Source organism: Mus caroli, chromosome 12 (assembly GCF_900094665.2).
Source record: "Mus caroli chromosome 12, CAROLI_EIJ_v1.1, whole genome shotgun sequence".
Classification (NCBI taxonomy): Eukaryota; Metazoa; Chordata; class Mammalia; order Rodentia; family Muridae; genus Mus; species Mus caroli.
The window spans coordinates 81,149,856-81,167,574 of NC_034581.1; the positions used below are offsets into that span (position 1 = coordinate 81,149,856).

Consider the following 17,719-nt stretch of genomic DNA (forward strand, 5'->3'; position numbering starts at 1 on the left):
TAAAAATGCCAGCATAAAGGACACAAAGGACTCCGTCTGCTTTTAGCCTCACTGGTGAGCAGAAGTAGTGGCCATGAAGAAGCTAGGATAGGAGGGATGTCTCAGTGAGATAAGTATCATGCCAGCTATTGCTGGTTGTCAGTTTGACTACATCTAGAATTAACTGCAGATCCCTCACAGTATACCCAGTGATTTGTGGTTTTAGTCCCTGTGATATCTATTCCAGATGTAGTCAAGTTGATGACCAAGAACAGCCATCACAAGTACTTAAGGCAAAAGCGAAAGGACCAAAGTTCGAATCCCTAACCCCTATATAAAAACCAGGCATGGTCATGGTAACTCCAGTGTTGCGAGGCTGATCCTGTGAGCTTGCTGTCCAGCCTAGTTCCAAAGAAAACAAACAAGCCATCAAGCTTCAGATTCAGTGAAAGACCTAGTATAGATAGATAGATAGATAGATAGTAAGGGCTGGAAAGATTCCTCAGTAGTTAAGAGCAATGGCTGCTCTTTCAAAGGACCCAGATCTCATTCCCAGCCTCCATAAGGTAGCTATTTGTAACCCTAGTTCCAGGAGATCCAATGCCTTCTTCTGGCCTCTTCATGCCTACCATAACCAGGCATGTGTGTGGCACATAGACATGCATGTAGGCAAAACACCCATAACACATAAAATTGAAGGCTCCTGAAATCTCCCACTCTGTCCTTTGCATGTACATGTAAGGGCAGACACACACATAAGCACACACACATACACACCACAAAAACAGAAAGAGAGAAAAGAAAAAGTTATCCCCTTTTCTTCTTTTTTTTAAATATATATTTATGTAAATGAGAGTTCTGCCTGCATATATGTCTGTGACCCGAGTGTGTGCCTGGTGCCTGCAGGAGTCAGATGAGCCTGGGGCTGTCAGATCCTTGTGCTGGGAATAAAACCTGGGTTCTCTGGGAAAATAGTCAGTTCTCTTGACTGCTAAGCCATCTCTCCAACCCCTTCTCTTCTTACTTTTAAAGCCAATGTCATGGGGGTTGGGGGGAAGATCGTGTCACAGCAGGCACGTGGGACTCAAAGGGCAGCTTTCAGGATTCCATGCTCTCCTTCCACCATGTGGGTCCCAAGGATCCAACTTAGGTCCATCAGGCTCCGAGGCAAGAGCCTTTAACCAATGAGTCACCTTGAGGGTCCAATTATCATTCTCTTAGTATTTGACATCCAAATGGTACAATCCTCTTGGATTTACTCCAAGCCAAAATCATAGCACCCTGCTTTTTGAATTACATGCAGTAACAGTTCATCTCCCAGGTGCCCTCAGGGCCCCCTCCCAAGCATAGAAGGGGACAATCTCACAAACTTGTCATCTCAAAGCACAGTGGTCTAATTAGATGGCTCAATGCTGTATTCTGATTGTGAGGTTTAGTTTTGTTTGAAACTCTCTAGTCCAAACTGGTCTTGAATTTGCAATCCTCCCAGTTCTGCCTCCTGGGTGTTGGGATTTCAGGCAAGTGCCAACCAGGCCTGGATGGTTATGACACAAGACAAAGAGGACACAACCTCAACAATGGGTTAAAGACTTCAATGGAGAGAGAAGGGTCCTCTCAATGACTGTGCTGAAACAATCTGAACAGGCACATGGCAAATGATTCTCCACTTCATACACAAAGATGAACTCAGAAGCCTAATGACCTGAGTTCAATCCCCAAAACCTATGTGAAAATGCAGGTGCAGAGGTGTGCATCCGGAATCCCAGCATCCCTACGGCATGTTGAGAAGTGGAGACAGGAAAATTGGCTTGTTTCATGAACCAGCCAGCCTAGGGTACATGGTAGTATATACAACATAGAGACACGAGACTTTGCCTCAGACACAAGAAAAGAACAGGCTCCTGAGAGGTGTCCCCTTGGTTACACATGCACACATGTAACTATTTTTCCAAAGCCAGATTTCTAGAATTTCATCTTGCAAATGACCCAAAGGGAGACTTTCCTTTGCCCTCCCCCCAAGTCTTCCAGCCACTGACCTGACTGTTGACGCCCTGAAGCCTTAATCAAGGAGCAACAGACAAGCCCTTGGGTTCTCTTGACACCACACCTTAAGTGAACTTCAACTCCACATGCAAACACAGCTGAGCGTGAGAATGCCGGCCTGAAATGAAACAGCTTAGGAGTCTGGCTTGAGCAATGCTGTGGTAGCAACGAATCGTGGTGATAGGACATAGGCTTGTGGTGCTTTGGTTTGTTCTTCTGTGCCAAGGTCGAGGATGCTCTCCCACAGGTGTAAGCAAAAAGGAAGAACTGGGTAGAAGAAACCTGACTTCACCCATCACTGAAATACTTCGTACCTGAGGCGCAGCCACCTTGAGAGAAAAACATGGTGGCGGGACTTCACGGTCACCTGACTAAGAACCTTGGGTTTGGTGCTAACTCAGAAGGAAATAGGCTGTCGCTAAGAGGCCCCTCTACAGCACCTGAGCACTCACAGCCAAGTCTAGGCTTAGACCCAGCCAACATATGAGAAAAGATGACCACCAGAGCCACCAAAAGGGTGGGAGGCCCGCTGTTGCCGGGTCCACCCTCGTGGATCACAATGACTGCGTGAGATCATGGAATGTTGAAGATAAAAGGAAAGAGGCTCGTATGTCACAAAGTCATAAGCCAGTGGGCATCCTTTTTTGACCAGAGTCCGAGGAATAGAGTGCTACCATTGTCCCCGATGAGTCCCAGGCCCAGCTGGTGACAAATCCATTCATGCCGGATTCCCATCAAGGCCGGCTCTCCTCCAAGCTTGCTGGGATGAAAAAATAGCTACAGATCCCCCTGGGATTCACCCTCAAGAGAACAGTGCACATAGTTTGAAACACAGCCTAATGGACGGGTGTGCATCTTAGGGAAGCAGCTACCAGGGGACAAGAAGCTGTCACCAGCCCCCAGGGGAGTCCTGGCAGCATGGACGACGATGATAATGAGCCTGTTGAGTCCGAGACCAAAGGTGAAAGGCTCCCAATTCTTGCCCTTCCCAGGGTTGTGTCCAATGATCTGGTAGACTACAAGTGCCCTACTCTCTCTGCCCCAGTCTCTGCAGTAGAGGTGACATTAGGGACAGGGTTTAGAAACCACTCTCGTAGTGAGATGTGATGCGAGACTTGGCTCTTGGGAGCTTCATTTCCATTTTGTGGCCTGGTTAACATCACACTGATAGTTAGAAATCAGCCACGTTAGGATTGTGTACACCACGTGGACTGGCCAGCAGTTGCTAATTTGCTAGCGTCCCCTGGTTAAGTGGAATTCTAAAACTGTTTGAGGGGCTGGAGAGATGGATCAGCACTTAGAACTTTCCACGCTTCCAGAGGACTTTAGTTCAGTCCATAGTGACTCAATAACCTGTAATGCCAACTCCACAAGACTTGATACTGCCTTCTGGCTTCCATAGGCACTGCGCACGTGTGCATGCACACACACGCACACACCCACGTACACACCCACACTTTGTTCTTTCTCTCCCTTCTCTTTCTCTTTCTCTTTCTCTGCCTCTCCTTCTCTCTCTCTCTCTCTCTCTCTCTCTCTCTCTCTCTCTCTCTCTCTCTCTCCCTCCCTCCCTCCCTCCCTCCCCATATAAAGAAACTGAGACTTGGAAATTCACCCATTTTCTTAGAGCCCAGAGCTGCAGACTGGCAGTTGAGCAGCTGCATCCTTCCTGACTCCCAGACTACTGCTGCTCAAATTACACATTACATGGAAGCTTGTCACGGAGAGTTGGGAATAAATACTGGGACCTGACTCTGTGAACAAAAACTAAGACATACACCTGCTTGGGGGTCATTAAGGAGTCCACCATCTAGAATCTGAGTTGTGAAGGTAGGGGTATGTAATATTAGCCCACTCAAAAAACAGACTGGGATACCCACATGAAACTCTCAAAGAGTAAAAAAATAAAATAAAATAAAATGAACAGGCAAAAAAAAAAAAAGGAGAAGGAAAAACAAAAAACAGAGAAGGAAAGGAATAGGCTGGCCCTATCTGCCAGGCCTTCCAGCAGCACAAATATTACTTCCTGAAGCACTGAGGCCTGCTGATACTGGAGGATTCATCTCTGAATGTTGTGTGGGGCTTTCAGGGGCCCATCCCACAGTAGCCCAATGAATAAGCCACATCTAGCAAGTATAGGGACACACTATTGCTCTCAGCAAAGCCTCATTCAATGAAGACAAAGCATGCTTAATCATAGCAATGAACCTTAGCTCAGGAGACATCTTCAATCCTCTCCTTAATAGTCCCAGGAACACTCCAGGACTTGAAGGAAGAGAAGCTAGGCCAACTTCCTAGAGATGTGATTATCTCCCTTGCTCCCAGGAACACACCTCCATCTGTTTTTTCCTTTGCATCTGACCCCAGCCCTGACCTGTTCTGCCCTTCACCTACCTCTCAGTGTGACCGTGAATAAGTCCAGGTTTGGGACACATCCTTTCACCAGAAAGAGTAACAGGCTCAACAGCAGACCCCAAAATCCTTCCTGTGCAAAATGATGAGGTAGGAGTGTGGGGAAGGATCCCAATCAAAAGCAGTCAGATCAGGGAAGGGGACTGGATGGAGCAGCCAGTTGACAGAGGACACAAGGACTCCAGCAATTCAGTCATAAGGAGGTCTTAGAGAAGGAGGTTTCCCTGGCAGGGCTGATAGGTGAGGCTATGGGACAAAGGCTGCAGACAAGCCGTGGAAGGCTGAAGAGAGAGGAGAGAGGCAGAGACTAATGAAGTCAGTGGTAGGTGTCACTTAATACACTGAAGGATTAACTCCTGGAATGGGATGTGGGGGGTTTTTTTGTCCCAGATGAGGCTGAAGCTGAATTGACACCTCAGAACAGCGATGTCACCCTCTACTGTGAAGCTGAAATCCTTCCAAGTGTTGAGAAAGAGAAAGCTGCCCGGGAGGATTCAGAAACCGACCTGGAAATTGAAGGTGAGGTGACATCTGAGGAGAGGTAGGTGGCAAACCAGCTTCCTCAGAAAACTGGAGAGGTTGGGTTCCACCAGAGTGTTCCTCTCCGTCCCGCTGGAAGATTGTGGCCGGAAGGCTGTGCTCAATTCTAGACCACCTTGTCCTCCTGGTTAGCTGAGGACAGAAGACACAGGACCTTCTGAGCAGGACCCATATCGGGTTGTTGCTAAGATCTAAACCAACACGCAAATGCTTCTGGTCTTTAATCTCTCTTACGTGATTTTCTTTTAAAGTGTGTGTGTGTGTGTGTGTGTGTGTGTGTGTGTGTGTGTGTGTGTGTACACAAGAGCTTTAGGAAACCCGAAGCATCAGATCCCCACCGGGAACTGGAGTTACAGGCAGTTGCAAGCTTCTTCACATAGGTTCTGGCAAAATTAAATTCCGGTCCTCTGGAAGAGCAGTATGTGCTTTTAACCTCTGAGCTACCTCTTCAGCCTCACCTTGCCCTGTCCCATGTGACTCTGACATGATTTCCATAGTGCCAGAAGTCAAAGTTTATTACATCTTTTCTAGAAAGGAAACAGAGGCTTAACAATTGTGAGAGTCACCCAAGAGCTGGCCAGGGCTACATAAGCTGACGTCATGTTTGACCTGTCTTCGGCATTCAGTGTTCCATGCTGTGCCCTAGAGTATCTCTGTAGCCCTAATTCAGTGGCTGTCTGGTCACCTGAGAGTTATTATTTCTCCTGCTTCAGAGTTCCAAGTTTCATCTCAACAAATCAAGCATCCCTGTTTACCCTAGCTGATGGAGCTCAAGCAGACACTCTGTTCTTGCAAACAATACCTTCACCATCCCCTTCTTCTTAATATCCCTAAGGTGAGAGATGCCGAAAAAGATCACTTGCGAGCATCTGTAAAGGAAGGGAGATGATGCTGGTCCCATTAGCCTGAGAACAGCCTCCAGCTTTGCAAGCTTAGGCTAGCCCAAGTCACCCTCCTTTTGTGGGTTCTGTTTTATTGAGAGAGGGTTTCACGTAGTCCAGAGTGGCCTTGAACTCATTACATTCCCAAGGGTGACCTTGAATTCTTGATTTCCCCCATCTCTGAATGCTGAGATTACTTCTATGCATCATTAACCCCCTCCTGTGTGTTCTTAAAGTCTGTGATTCCTAGGCCACAGGAATGGGGAGATGGGACAATGTGAACCTTACCCACAATATCAGCTTATAAGACCGTCCTATCAGCCAACATGCAAATTCCCTCTTCTACTCAGACCTCCTCCCCACTTGTGGTGGTTTGAATAAAAATGACCCCTATAGGCCCATAAGGAGTCACACTGTTAGGAGGTGTGGCCTTGTTGGAGTAGGTGTGTCGCTGGTTGTGGGCTTTGAGGTCTCAGATGTTCAAACCAGGCCCAGTTGTTGCTGTCTCTTCCTGCTGCCTGCTGATCTGGATGTAGAACTCTCAGCTCCTTCTCCAGCCCCATTTCCGCCTGTGTGCTACCATGCTTCCCATCATGATGATAATGGACTAAACCTCTGAAACTGTAAGCCAGCCCCAAATTAAATGTTTTCCTTTATAAGAACTGCTGTGGTCATGTGTCTCTTCATGGCAATAGAAACCCTAACTAACTGCTCCCCAGAAATCCTTTCTTGCTTCTTCTGCACTTTAAGGCGGTTGTTAATTTTCCTTCAACACCTCACTTTACATAACTGGATGATGTGACAAAGAGCAATGCTGGATGTTGTGCCTGAGGTTCCTGGTTCCATTTTATTCCCCATCATCCCAGAAGGCTTGATGCCCACTGATCCGGGGCCAGGCTGGACTGAAGTCTAAGGATCAAGGGCTTGCAATTGAGAGACAGGGTTCTCCTTCTGTTAGTATGGACTATCTGTGTGGATTCTGTGTTTCCATTTGTCACTGGGGAAGTAGAGTCGAAAGTAGGAAAGCCCACCAGGATAGGAAAGCCCACTCTGGTGCAAGTTTGCTTACTCCAAACAATTTCCTAATTTCTGCCTTGGGCTAATCTGTTGCCTTGAGACTGTTACCGGAGTTTTTAGAGTCAGAAACCTGGTTGTTAATGGTCCTGACCCTGACAACTTTAACAACTGGGCTCAGCCACCCATCTTCAATAGGTCAATTAAAGACACAATTAAGAGTGAAAAGCAGAAAAAGGAGAGATTTATTCAATGTGGCCACATTATGAAGAAGAAGAAAGAAAGAAATCTAGTGGCCCACCCTCGCCAAGTCCATTTTCAGGATCCTGGATAAGTCTTGGGTTTAAATAGAGAGCAAGGGGTATACACTGCTGGGCAATCCAAGGCCAGGTATGGCCCAGCTCCTCATCAATGGCTCTGCTCCTCTCTCCTTCAAGGTGTGACCACTTTCCAGGATGCAAGCTTCCACTCTGGCTGGCTCCAGCTTCAATCTTTTCCTGATCCTTACATGAGACTTCTGGAGAAAACTAATTCCATGGGGTTCATTGTTTAAATAATCTGATGGACCAAGGGAAGGAAGAAAAAAAAAAAAACAAGCTTTCTGTTTAAGCAGGAGCTTCCCTGAATCACTGGCAAAGCTCTATTCATGGCTCATGCTTTTTTGTGGTGCTGGACAATCAAGCCAAGGCCTCACATAGCCATGACCCCACTCTAAAGGCTGAGCTGCGCGGCTAACCACAGCTTGTGTTCTAACAGTTCTAGCTGGAGCCGAAGAGATGGCTCAGTGGCTAAGAGTGCCGATTGCTCTTCCAGGGGATCCAGGTTCAGTTTCTAGCACCAACATGGTGATTTACAGCTATCTGTAACTCTATTGTAAAGGAGTCCCTATGGACACCAGCACACATGTAGTACACAGACATACGTGCAGGCAAGACACCTATACACATAAATTAAATAGTTAATAAATTAAATAATTTTTTAAAAAACAATACTAACCCAGATGGTGGTATCACACGCCTTTAATTCCAGAACTTGGGAGTCAGAGGCTGGTGGGTCTCTGAGTTCAAGGTCAGCCTGGTCTACAGAGTGAGTTCTAGGATGGCCTGGGTTACACAGAGAAACTCTATCTTGAAAAAACAATAAATAAATACATACATACATACATACATACAAAAAACCATGCTAATGAAACTAAAATTGAAATACAGATTCCTTCAGCCATCAAAAGTCAACAGTTCTGGGCCCCCTCCTTTGCCTTTCAATGTTGCCTCAAGTGCAGCAGAAACACACCGGACTCATCCCATGTGTGATTGTAAATTAATTTGTGAACATCACACCTTCGGAAACCTTTTACTGTGGCCACTTTCTGGTGACCCCAACATTTGGTCACACTCCTGTATACACATGGAAAAGCTGGGTTTTAGATCCCAGGCAGGGGAATGTCCAGGCAAAGTGCATGTCCCCTGGGGCTAGAGTGGAGCTAAGGCAGACAAGAAAAGTAACCTAATTTCATTCTGATTTTCTATGCAGACACAGAGAAATTCTTCAACATCGGACAGAAGGAGCTGTACCTGGAGGCCTGCAAACTGGTGGGTGTAGTGCCTGCCTCCTACTTCATCCGGAACATGGAGGAATCCTGCGTGAATCTCAACCACCATGGTCTGGGCCCCATGGGTACCAAAGCCATTGCTATAACTCTGGTGGTGAGCATGCTGGCCAGTGAAACACATCGAACCTGACAGAAGAGGATTAACAGGGTGGCTGGTTTGAGATTCAGAGGGAACCCTCTTTGGTGTCTAAAGAGCAACTTACCCTGTACCTTTCTCAGTCAGTGGCCATTTTAGTCATTTTTTTCTGTTAGCTCCCGGAAGAGGCCGCACTTCGAAGACCGTGTCCTTTCCCAGTCAGGAAGCAAGTCATCAGCCTATAGGTCCTAGAAAAATGTATGGGCTAAAACCAGACCCAAGAGTTACTGCCGTTACAAAATGTAGGCCTGGGTCTCCATTCCAAAGCTGACTTTGGCCACACATAGAGCCACTACTGAGCCACTCCATTCAATGTCTGCCTTTCACATTAACATTTTTAGACATCCTATTGCAGAGTAAATCACATTTTTTTCCTCATGGATAACATTAGCTCTCGCTAATGGCCAAACAAGGACCTGACCTTGGCTTCACCACAGAGTTATATAATTGATTACGTAAAATTGAAAACATAAGACAACTACACATCACTGTCTCCGTGACTGTTCGCTTAAGAGGGTGAAGAGAAAGTTTGACTTCAGAGAAGCCCAGAAAAGTAAATAGGCAGATATTCCTAGGAAGGGACATCTAAAACCCAGTATGAGAGAGATGGCTCAGTTGGTCGGGCACCTGCCATGGAAGCATGAGGCGTGCAGGTTAGATTCCCAACACTCATAAAAGCCAGGCTTCGTGGTATCTATCTGTAACCTTGGCCCAGACGGGATAGGGACCTGCAGATCCCTGGATCTCACTGTATGCTCCACAAGTTCAGCCAATCATGAGCTAGACTATCAAGAATATAGTGGCAGCTTTGCCTGGTAGAGGATACTTTTAATCTCAGCACTTGAAAGGCAAAGGCTGACAGAGCTCCAGAGACTGGTCTCCATAATAAGTGCCAAGCCAGCCAGGGATATACAATGAGCCCCTGTCTCACAAAGGGGTGGGAGTGTTGAGCAATAAAGTAAGACATCTTGATGTCAGCCTCTGGCTTCTCACGCTGTGCACACAGGAGCATGTGTACGACTTGTACATGCACACACATGCATGCACACACATACGTATGCACGCACACCGGGCAGTGGTGGCGCACGCCTTTAGTCCCAGCACTCAGGAGGCAGAGGCAGGTGGATCTCTGTGAGTTCCAGGACAGCCTTGCCTATAGAAAGAGTTCCAAGACAGCCAGTGACACACAGAGAAACTCAGTCTCAAAACCCTTTCTGTCCTCCCAACTACCACCCAAAATATGCATACACACAAACACTTTTTTTTAAGTTAGGAATAACACTGTATATGGTGGCATAATGTTGCTATGGTGGCAAGCACTAAGCAGGCAGAAGTGGAAGGATCAGGACTTAAAAGTCAAGTTAGCCTAATAGTCCCAGGGCAAGCCTGGGTCTATATGAGACCCTGTCTTAAAATAAGATATTACACCAGTAATATCTTAACTACCCATAGAAAGGATGAAAAAACACAAGAGACAGAGAAGGAATCCTTACTACATTCTGTTTATAAACGATCTGAAAGGAGAAATAAACCACAAACTCATGGGGAACAAATTGTAGGGCAGTGGGGGCTGCTAGTCTGACCCATGAGACAGGTTGCCAAGACAGTGGAGTTAGCTGGTTCGGCGATGGAGTCTAAGAGGAAGATGGGGAAGGAAGGCAACTCTGGGCGTTGATGTCTATCACGCTGCAAAACAAGTGGCGGTTTTCAAAGCTTTGCAGAGCACCATCCATGTTCGTTGTGGGAACAGCCCCTCTGCCAGAAGCTACTGTGGCTGACAGAAAACCGCTGAGCAGAGTTTAAAGGGACAGCATACCCTCTGTACTCCCCTCCTCACCCTCAGTACTCCTTCAGATTCCTAGTCGACATCGCCAGAGCCTTTCTATTAGAGCCTTTCCTTACCCATGACTACAATACCTGAGGCTTGGTGACTTCATAAGAAAGAGAGAGAGTTTTAGCTGGATAGTGGTAGCTCATGTCTTAAATCCCAGCACTCAGGAGGCAGAGGCAAGCGATCTCTGTGCGTTCAAGGCCAGCTGGGTCTACAGAACAAGTTTCAGGATAGCCAGGGATATATAAAGAAACCCTGTCTCGAAAACAAACAAACAAACAAAAACCAGAGAGAGAGAAAAGGAAGAGGGGACAAGAGGTTTATTTAGCTAGCTAGGTTCAAGGGCTGGTGCCAGCTCTCCTCTGGTGGTGACCTCATAGCATCCCTAATAAAGGGAATGAACTTGAGAGGAAGAAACGAAATAAGACAGGAAGGCCAGATGGCGCATGCGCAGGAAGAGCCAGTCAGCCACCTTCCACTGGGCCCCACTTCCTTATGCAGACTTATTTTTTTTTATTTCTGTGTATACAGAGGGACAAGGAGCACGTGAGTTGTATGTGCCTGCAGAGAGCAGAGGAGTCAGATCCTCTTGAAGCTGCAGCCACAGGCAGCTGTGAGCCGCCCACTGTGGGTACTGAGACTCCAACTCAGGTCCTCTGCAAAAGCAGTATGAACTCGTAACACAAAGTCATCTATCTCCTGGGCCCCACTTCTTCTCTCTCTGTGTGTGTGTGTGTGTGTGTGTGTGTGTGTGTGTGTTTTCAGTGTTTTCAGAGGTTAACGTCAGATGTCTTCCTATATAGCGCTTAACACAGGATCTCTCACTGAACATGAAACTCACAGGTTCAGCTAGACTTGGCTGGCCAGCCAACCTCAGGGATCCTCGGTCTTCACCTTCCCCATGCTGGGATCACAGGCATGCACCAGTACATGCCGTTGATGGGGAGGATCTGAACTCAGGTCCTCTGCTTGCCTGGCAAGCACCTTAACTACAGAGCCATCTCCTACAGACACCATGGTCTCACTGACTCTCACACATCGCCACACCGGAAACCAGGCCTCTAATACAGCACCCTCTTGCATGGCTGGGATGTTCAAGAGAGAAGCCAAACTCAACCAGAGGCTGAACTTAGCCTCTAACTACTTCCTCATCTTTCTTCCTCTCCCTTTGTGATGGCCAAAGTCCAACACTACGGTCCTCAAACTGGAGCTGGGAGACAACTGCATCCAGGAAGAGGGCATCATGAGTCTGATGGAGATGCTGCATGAGAACTACTACCTGCAGGAGCTGGTAGAGTGCCCTCCCCCTTCCTCCAGCTCCTCCCGGCACACCTGGGGACTCAGAACCACTACAGCCAAGCCAGAACCCCCTCCCTACCCCTGGCCCAGGTCAGCTTTGGGCAATCTCTAGCCAGTCTGTGGGGGTCCTCCTCTGTAGACACAACTTCTCAGAGGAGGGCCATGCTTCAGAGGCAGGCTCGGGCACTGTACCCTGTGGCTGTGGGAAAAGCTGAAGAGCTGTTTCCAGCTGTGAAAGTTCCCACAAGGAGTAATTTACCCATACTAAGAGAAGCGAGCTTTCTTCTGTGGAAAGCAGGGACCTGGTGAGATGGCTCATTTTCAGATTCTCCCAAAGGAATCTGCCTTAAGTTTCTAAACAACCAACATGCTTATCTGAAGTGCCAGGGATAAACTGAGAGAGTAGGGTGTCCGTAATGACAATATTGGAGGGGGGGGCGGAATGAGATATTGTGAGAGACGTTAGAGAAACCACATTGGGAGCACGCTTTCTTGCCTTCTCTTCTCTCTGTCCTTTGCATTACCTTAATCCTAAGCCTTTCACACCAATCCTACTCTCTCCGCCATCCCCTGACCAGCCCCGCTTGGTTCTGAGAGCCTCTCTGTGCGAGTCTTCCCTGCGCGCGCATGTGTTCTTACCTCTCAGAACGTGTCTGACAATAACCTTGGTTTGGAAGGAGCCAGGATCATCTCGAACTTCCTCCAGGAGAATAACTCTTCGCTCTGGAAACTGAAACTTTCAGGTGAGCCCGTGGAAGGGGAGGAGAGGTCACTGAGAATCAAAGGCGGGAACAGAGGTTCCCTAGGGTCCAGATGTACTAGGTCAACTTCTTTTGGTCTCAGGACAGGACACTGCATCTTTCCCTTGCTGGACCAAGCAGCTTTCCCCTTGTAGGGTCACACCAACCTCCTGCTCTCCTTAGCAAGCCTCTCTTAGCAGCACTCATCCCTGGTCTTGGGCATCTCCACCTTCTGGGGTCTGCCCGGCCTATATGCCTTCCTTTCTTACTCTGTTCATGTTTCACTCTCGTGACAACTTTTGTTTTCTTGACTTTTGAGACAGGGTATCTCTATGCATCCCTGGCTGTCCTAGAACTAGAGATCCCCTGCCTCTGCCTACTGAGTACTGGGACGTAAGGCATGTGCCACCACCACCCAGCTCATGTCATCCTTTAAAGGGACTTCTCTGGTCCCTATCATGACGGCAATGCTCAACCACCGCTACTCGCTATCCTGTTTCTCCAGTTGTCTTAACGTTCATCAACGACTTGATTATTACACATATACTTTGAAATGAGTGATAGCCTATCTGTTATTGGGCTAATGGCGTCACTGGGATATTCTAGTACTAGACACAACCTCACTTGGGTTTGCAGCTCTATGCTATCTGCGGGGCTCTGGAACTTCTATGCCAAGAGAATTTACCCATACTAACAGAAGCGAGCTTTCTTCTGTGGAAAGCAGGGACCTGGTAAGATGGCTCGTTTTCAGATTCTCCCAAAGGAATCTGCCTTAAGTTTCTAAACAACCAACATGCTTATCTGACGTGCCAGGGATAAATTGAGAGAGTAGGGTGTCAGTAACGACAATATTGGAGTAGCCCTGTGCTGAGTACCTCTGTGTAGGACAAGTCTTTACCCAGTGATTTGGGATTCTCATAGATAAGTCCCAGTCCAGGTGTCCTGCAAAATTCCAAAACTTACAAGGAAAAAAAAAAAACTTTAAAAGTAGACCCCTGAGCCAGGTGGTGGTGGTGCATGCCTTTAGTCCCATCACTCAGGAGGCAGAAGTAGGTGGATCTGTGAGTTTGAGGCCAACCTGGTCTACAGAGTGAGATCCAGGACAGCCAGGGCTACACAGAGCAACCCTGTCACAAAGTCAGACAAACAAACAAACAAAAAACAAACAAGTGGACACTTGCAGTTTCAGAAAGTAGAGCTCTCAGACACAGACTATGCATCATTTACCTTTCTGTTGCTGTGATAAAATATTGTAACCTTATGAAAGAAAAAATCCCCAAATGCCTGCTCACAAAGCATGAGGACCTGAGGTTAGACCGCAGCCTCCATGTTAAAGCTAGATACAGGTATTGTACATCTGTAACTCCAGAGGGAGGGGAAGAGATGAGATCCAAGGATCTTTCCAGCCAGACTAGCCAAAATGGCTGGCTCTGAGGTTCTGGGAGAGAGTTTATCTTATCAAAAACTAAGTACAGAGTGATAAAGACCTTCAGACACTACACAGGTATGTACACAAACACACACACATGCGATGCACACATACATACACACACATATCTATGCATAATCACACACACACATGCTCACACACACATACACACACATGGACACATACATACATGCATACATACACATATACACACACATGCCCATGCATAATCACACACACATACACACATGCACACATACATACACACATGCCCATGCATAATCACACACACATACACAAAATAACAAAATAAAAATTTTTTTAAATCCACACCTAAATTTGTCAATGAAAAAAAAACTTTTAAGATACAAAGAAGTTCTTAAAACATCCATATCTTAAGTGTATCCAGAAAAAAGTAGGATGCTTATTTTTAATACAAATCCTCTCATATGTCTGGTATTCCTTTCGGGTTTCACTGTGATAGGACACATGGACCGCTCCCATTCTCTGAATGGTACCTCATGTTGTAGAGAGATAGCGTGTCTTATTAGCATCCCAGTGCTGAAGGGACAGTGATAGGTCCTGTCCAGTTTTCAACCTTTCTGTTAATGTTTCAAAGAACTTTCTTGCATGCACATCTTTTGGGCATATGTTGGTATATCTAGATGGACACCCTAGAGTGTACTGAGTGGATGTATCCACCTTTGTGAAGCTCAGTTTCTGCATTTCTCCTTAAGAAGCTTATAGCAGGTTACAATCCTACCATGAACTATCACCCTCTTCTACTACAGAAGAGGATTAACCAAGTATTTGTGAACCACATAGTCAAATGCGTCGGCGTTAAAGTCACAGTACGTGGGTCCGAGTCTGGTACCTATCTACTCTTTTGTTCAGTTGACCTAATTCTTATTCATAGACCATGAACAACTTCACACTTCAGTGTAGACAGTGGTTCTGCGGACTAAGTGAATTACAATCTAAAGTGCCTACACCACCAGCGGGATATTAAGATGCACTCATCACTGGGAGTTCTCATTGATGTTGAGATGGAACATCTTTTCAGATGTCTGTTGCTTCCTGTATTTCCTCTTCTATGCAATGTCAGTTGTTAGGCGGGGCTTCTATATGATTGTTAGACATTCGGAATTTTTTTTGGGGGGGTTATCTTTTAAACGTTTATGTGTGGACATTGTGCCTGCATGTACAGCTGTACACCACTTGTGTATCTAGTTCCTGTGGAAGTCAGAAGAGGGCATTGGATCCCCTGGAACTGGAGTCATAGATGGCTTCGAGCTGCCATGCTTGGAAATGAAACTGGCTCTTATGGAAGAGCAGCCTGCACTCCTAACTGCTGAGACATCCCTCTATTCCAAATGTTAGGCATTCTTAATACACTAAAGATATTCGTATTGGATGTTAGATAGGAGGAAGGAGATGGACAACCTTCTCCCCCTACTCCTTGTGTCAACCTATTCACTTTAATAAGTGTGTGTGTGTGTGTGTGTGTGTGTGTGTGTGTTGGCCCATCAAAGGGAAGGCCTGGCAGATATGGGAGGACACGGGAGCATGGTCTGGAGTACACTGCTAATGAAGCGCCCTTATTACAGGAAACAGCTTCAAGGAAGAATGCGCTGCACTTTTATGTCAAGCCCTATCGGTAAGGAGCATGTGGAGATGTCCCTTCGGAACTCTGGATGACCTGGGGATGCTCTGGGCAAAGCCACTTGTATGGCTTGGGGAACTAATGTATGTTTGGTCTCTGCAAAGGCTTCAGCAAACTCATAGAGCTTTCTGGGTAGCAATAGTTCTCCCAGAAACCATTAACAGTTAAGTTAAACCATATAGGAAATCATCTGCTAAGAACCCTAGCCCACTCAGTTTCAGGTTCCTAGGAGCCCTCTATCATTCTGTCCCCAAGGTTAACTGAGAGACTTGAGGTCAACAACCTCTTGCTTGGACATGATGGCCCATGTTTGTTATCCCAGAACTAAGGAGGCTGAAGGCAGAGGGTGGAGAGTTCAAAGCCAGCCTGTACTACATAGTGATAGCCTGTCTCAAGTTAAATACATAAGCAGATGAAACTAACGTTTCTTTCTACAATTTGTCCCTCCAGTCCAATTACCGAATCAGGTCCCTGAACCTCAGCCACAACGAATTCTCTGACATTGGAGGGGAGCATCTGGGACAAATGCTGGGTATGTCCCCCTGGTGGGGGTGGGGGGGGAAGCGGACTAGTCAGGGTGACCGGGAGGAGCTGGGATGAGGGACTAGGATCCCTCAGAGCTGGATTTTCCTTTTAATTAATGAATTTACTAATGTTTTATATGATGGGTGTTTTGCCTTTGGGTATGTCTGTGTGAGAGTGTTGATCCACTGGAACTGGCATTACAGACAGCTGCTATAGCTCTTTCTATTTTTAACTTGACTGTTTCCTTTATGGGGTTTGTTTTGTTGGCTTTTCTTTTGATTTGGTGTTAGTTGTTGCTGCTCATGTTGTAGTTTTGTTTTTCCATTGGTTGTTTTTGTTTGTTTGTTTGTTTTTGTGGTTTGGGTGTTTTTGTTTTTGTTTTTGTTTTTTGAAACTCTCACTGTTATTATATCCCAGGCTGACCTTGCACTTAAGGTCCTCCCGCCTCCCAAGTGTATGTGTCCTGAATGTTCCAATCATAAAGGAGGCACAAATCATGCTCAGGATCAGAAAGCAAAGCAACCATCTGGATGTGAGAAGCAAAACTCGCCAGAGTCTAGCAGATCATAGAGAGAGCAGTTTGCATGAGGGCTGGAGAGGCAGCTCAGCAGCAGAGTGTTTGCTGCTCTGGTAGAGGACCATGTCTGTCCCTAGCACCAGAATCAGACAACCCCTGTGGCTCCAACTCCAGAAGCTCAACACCCTCTTCTGGCCTCCTTGGTCAGCCACACACAAGGCTCACACACACACACACACACACACACACACACATACATACCACATACACACACATAAAAAATTAAGTCTTAGGCCTGGAGAGATGGCTCAGCAGTTAAGAGCACTTGTTGCTCTTAGAGTTGTGCCGCAGACCCTCTGGGCCCCTGTGTCTGCGTAAAACGAGTCTCTCGAGCAGATGGACAAAGAGTCGGATGAAGTGACAAACAGACATACACAGGAGAGGTTGTGCAGAATCTGAATGTAATGTTCTGGTCGAGCCTCAGACTTTTTATAATACAGAGTAACAGAATAAGGCGCATTGAAGTTTTCCAGGTGCAAGAGGAGTAACTTCAAAAGGAACCAGATAAATGTTTACACTAGAGATTAGCACAGATGCAAGAGTTTCACACTTTAGTGTTAATAGCACCAGGGGGTTATTAACTCTTGACAGGCTTCAAGAATAATGTAATGTCACTGGCCCCGAAATTCTCTAGGCCTTGTTAAATTTTATCTTGTCTGGAGAATCCTCATTTTCAGGATAGTATATTAACTCACTCTTGGCATGGAATGTAGTCTGTAATAAAATTTTTATCTCAGTGAGAATTCCAGTCTCTTTCTGCAGACAACTGAGTAAATGGCTCTGATTTATTGTAGTGCTTAATTAGTTACTGAATAGGTTAAGCTCCTTGCTGCTATCTGGGATCTTGGAACACTGGGAGAGGCTTTAGCTAATTCAGAATACAATCTTAAAAGGCATTTACAATAAGGTAATACTAAATAGAGAGCACGTGGATCCATACACTAGACTAACGCGGGAGTGGAAAATTGATTTTATAGTTTATATGGATTAGGGAGAGAGTGCCAGACTCCATGTATTAGTTAGGGTTTTACTGCTGTGAACAGA

General features: G+C 46.3%; 2 protein-coding genes across 4 annotated transcripts in view; one reads left to right on the forward strand and one right to left on the reverse strand.

Moving 5' to 3' along the window:
- The window catches only part of Angel1 (angel homolog 1), a 38,434-nt gene extending 35,893 nt beyond the window's left edge, over positions 1-2,541 (reverse strand). The window contains exon 1 of the mRNA XM_021179281.2: positions 2,016-2,541. The gene's annotated coding sequence lies outside the window, so the exon portion shown is untranslated. The remainder of the gene's footprint in view (positions 1-2,015) is intronic.
- A 111-nt stretch (positions 2,542-2,652) lies between these two features.
- Positions 2,653-17,719, forward strand: part of Lrrc74a (leucine rich repeat containing 74A) — a 32,915-nt gene continuing 17,848 nt past the window's right edge. For 2 of the 3 annotated variants that reach the window (XM_021179167.1, XM_021179166.1), the window contains exons 1-7: positions 2,653-2,983; positions 4,822-4,950; positions 8,397-8,569; positions 11,626-11,733; positions 12,388-12,484; positions 15,518-15,567; positions 16,024-16,105. In XM_021179167.1, the coding sequence (XP_021034826.1) occupies positions 2,941-2,983; positions 4,822-4,950; positions 8,397-8,569; positions 11,626-11,733; positions 12,388-12,484; positions 15,518-15,567; positions 16,024-16,105 (682 nt within the window). In that variant the 5' untranslated portion in view covers positions 2,653-2,940. The remainder of the gene's footprint in view (positions 2,984-4,821; positions 4,951-8,396; positions 8,570-11,625; positions 11,734-12,387; positions 12,485-15,517; positions 15,568-16,023; positions 16,106-17,719) is intronic. The other variant, XM_021179168.1, reaches the window with a different exon arrangement.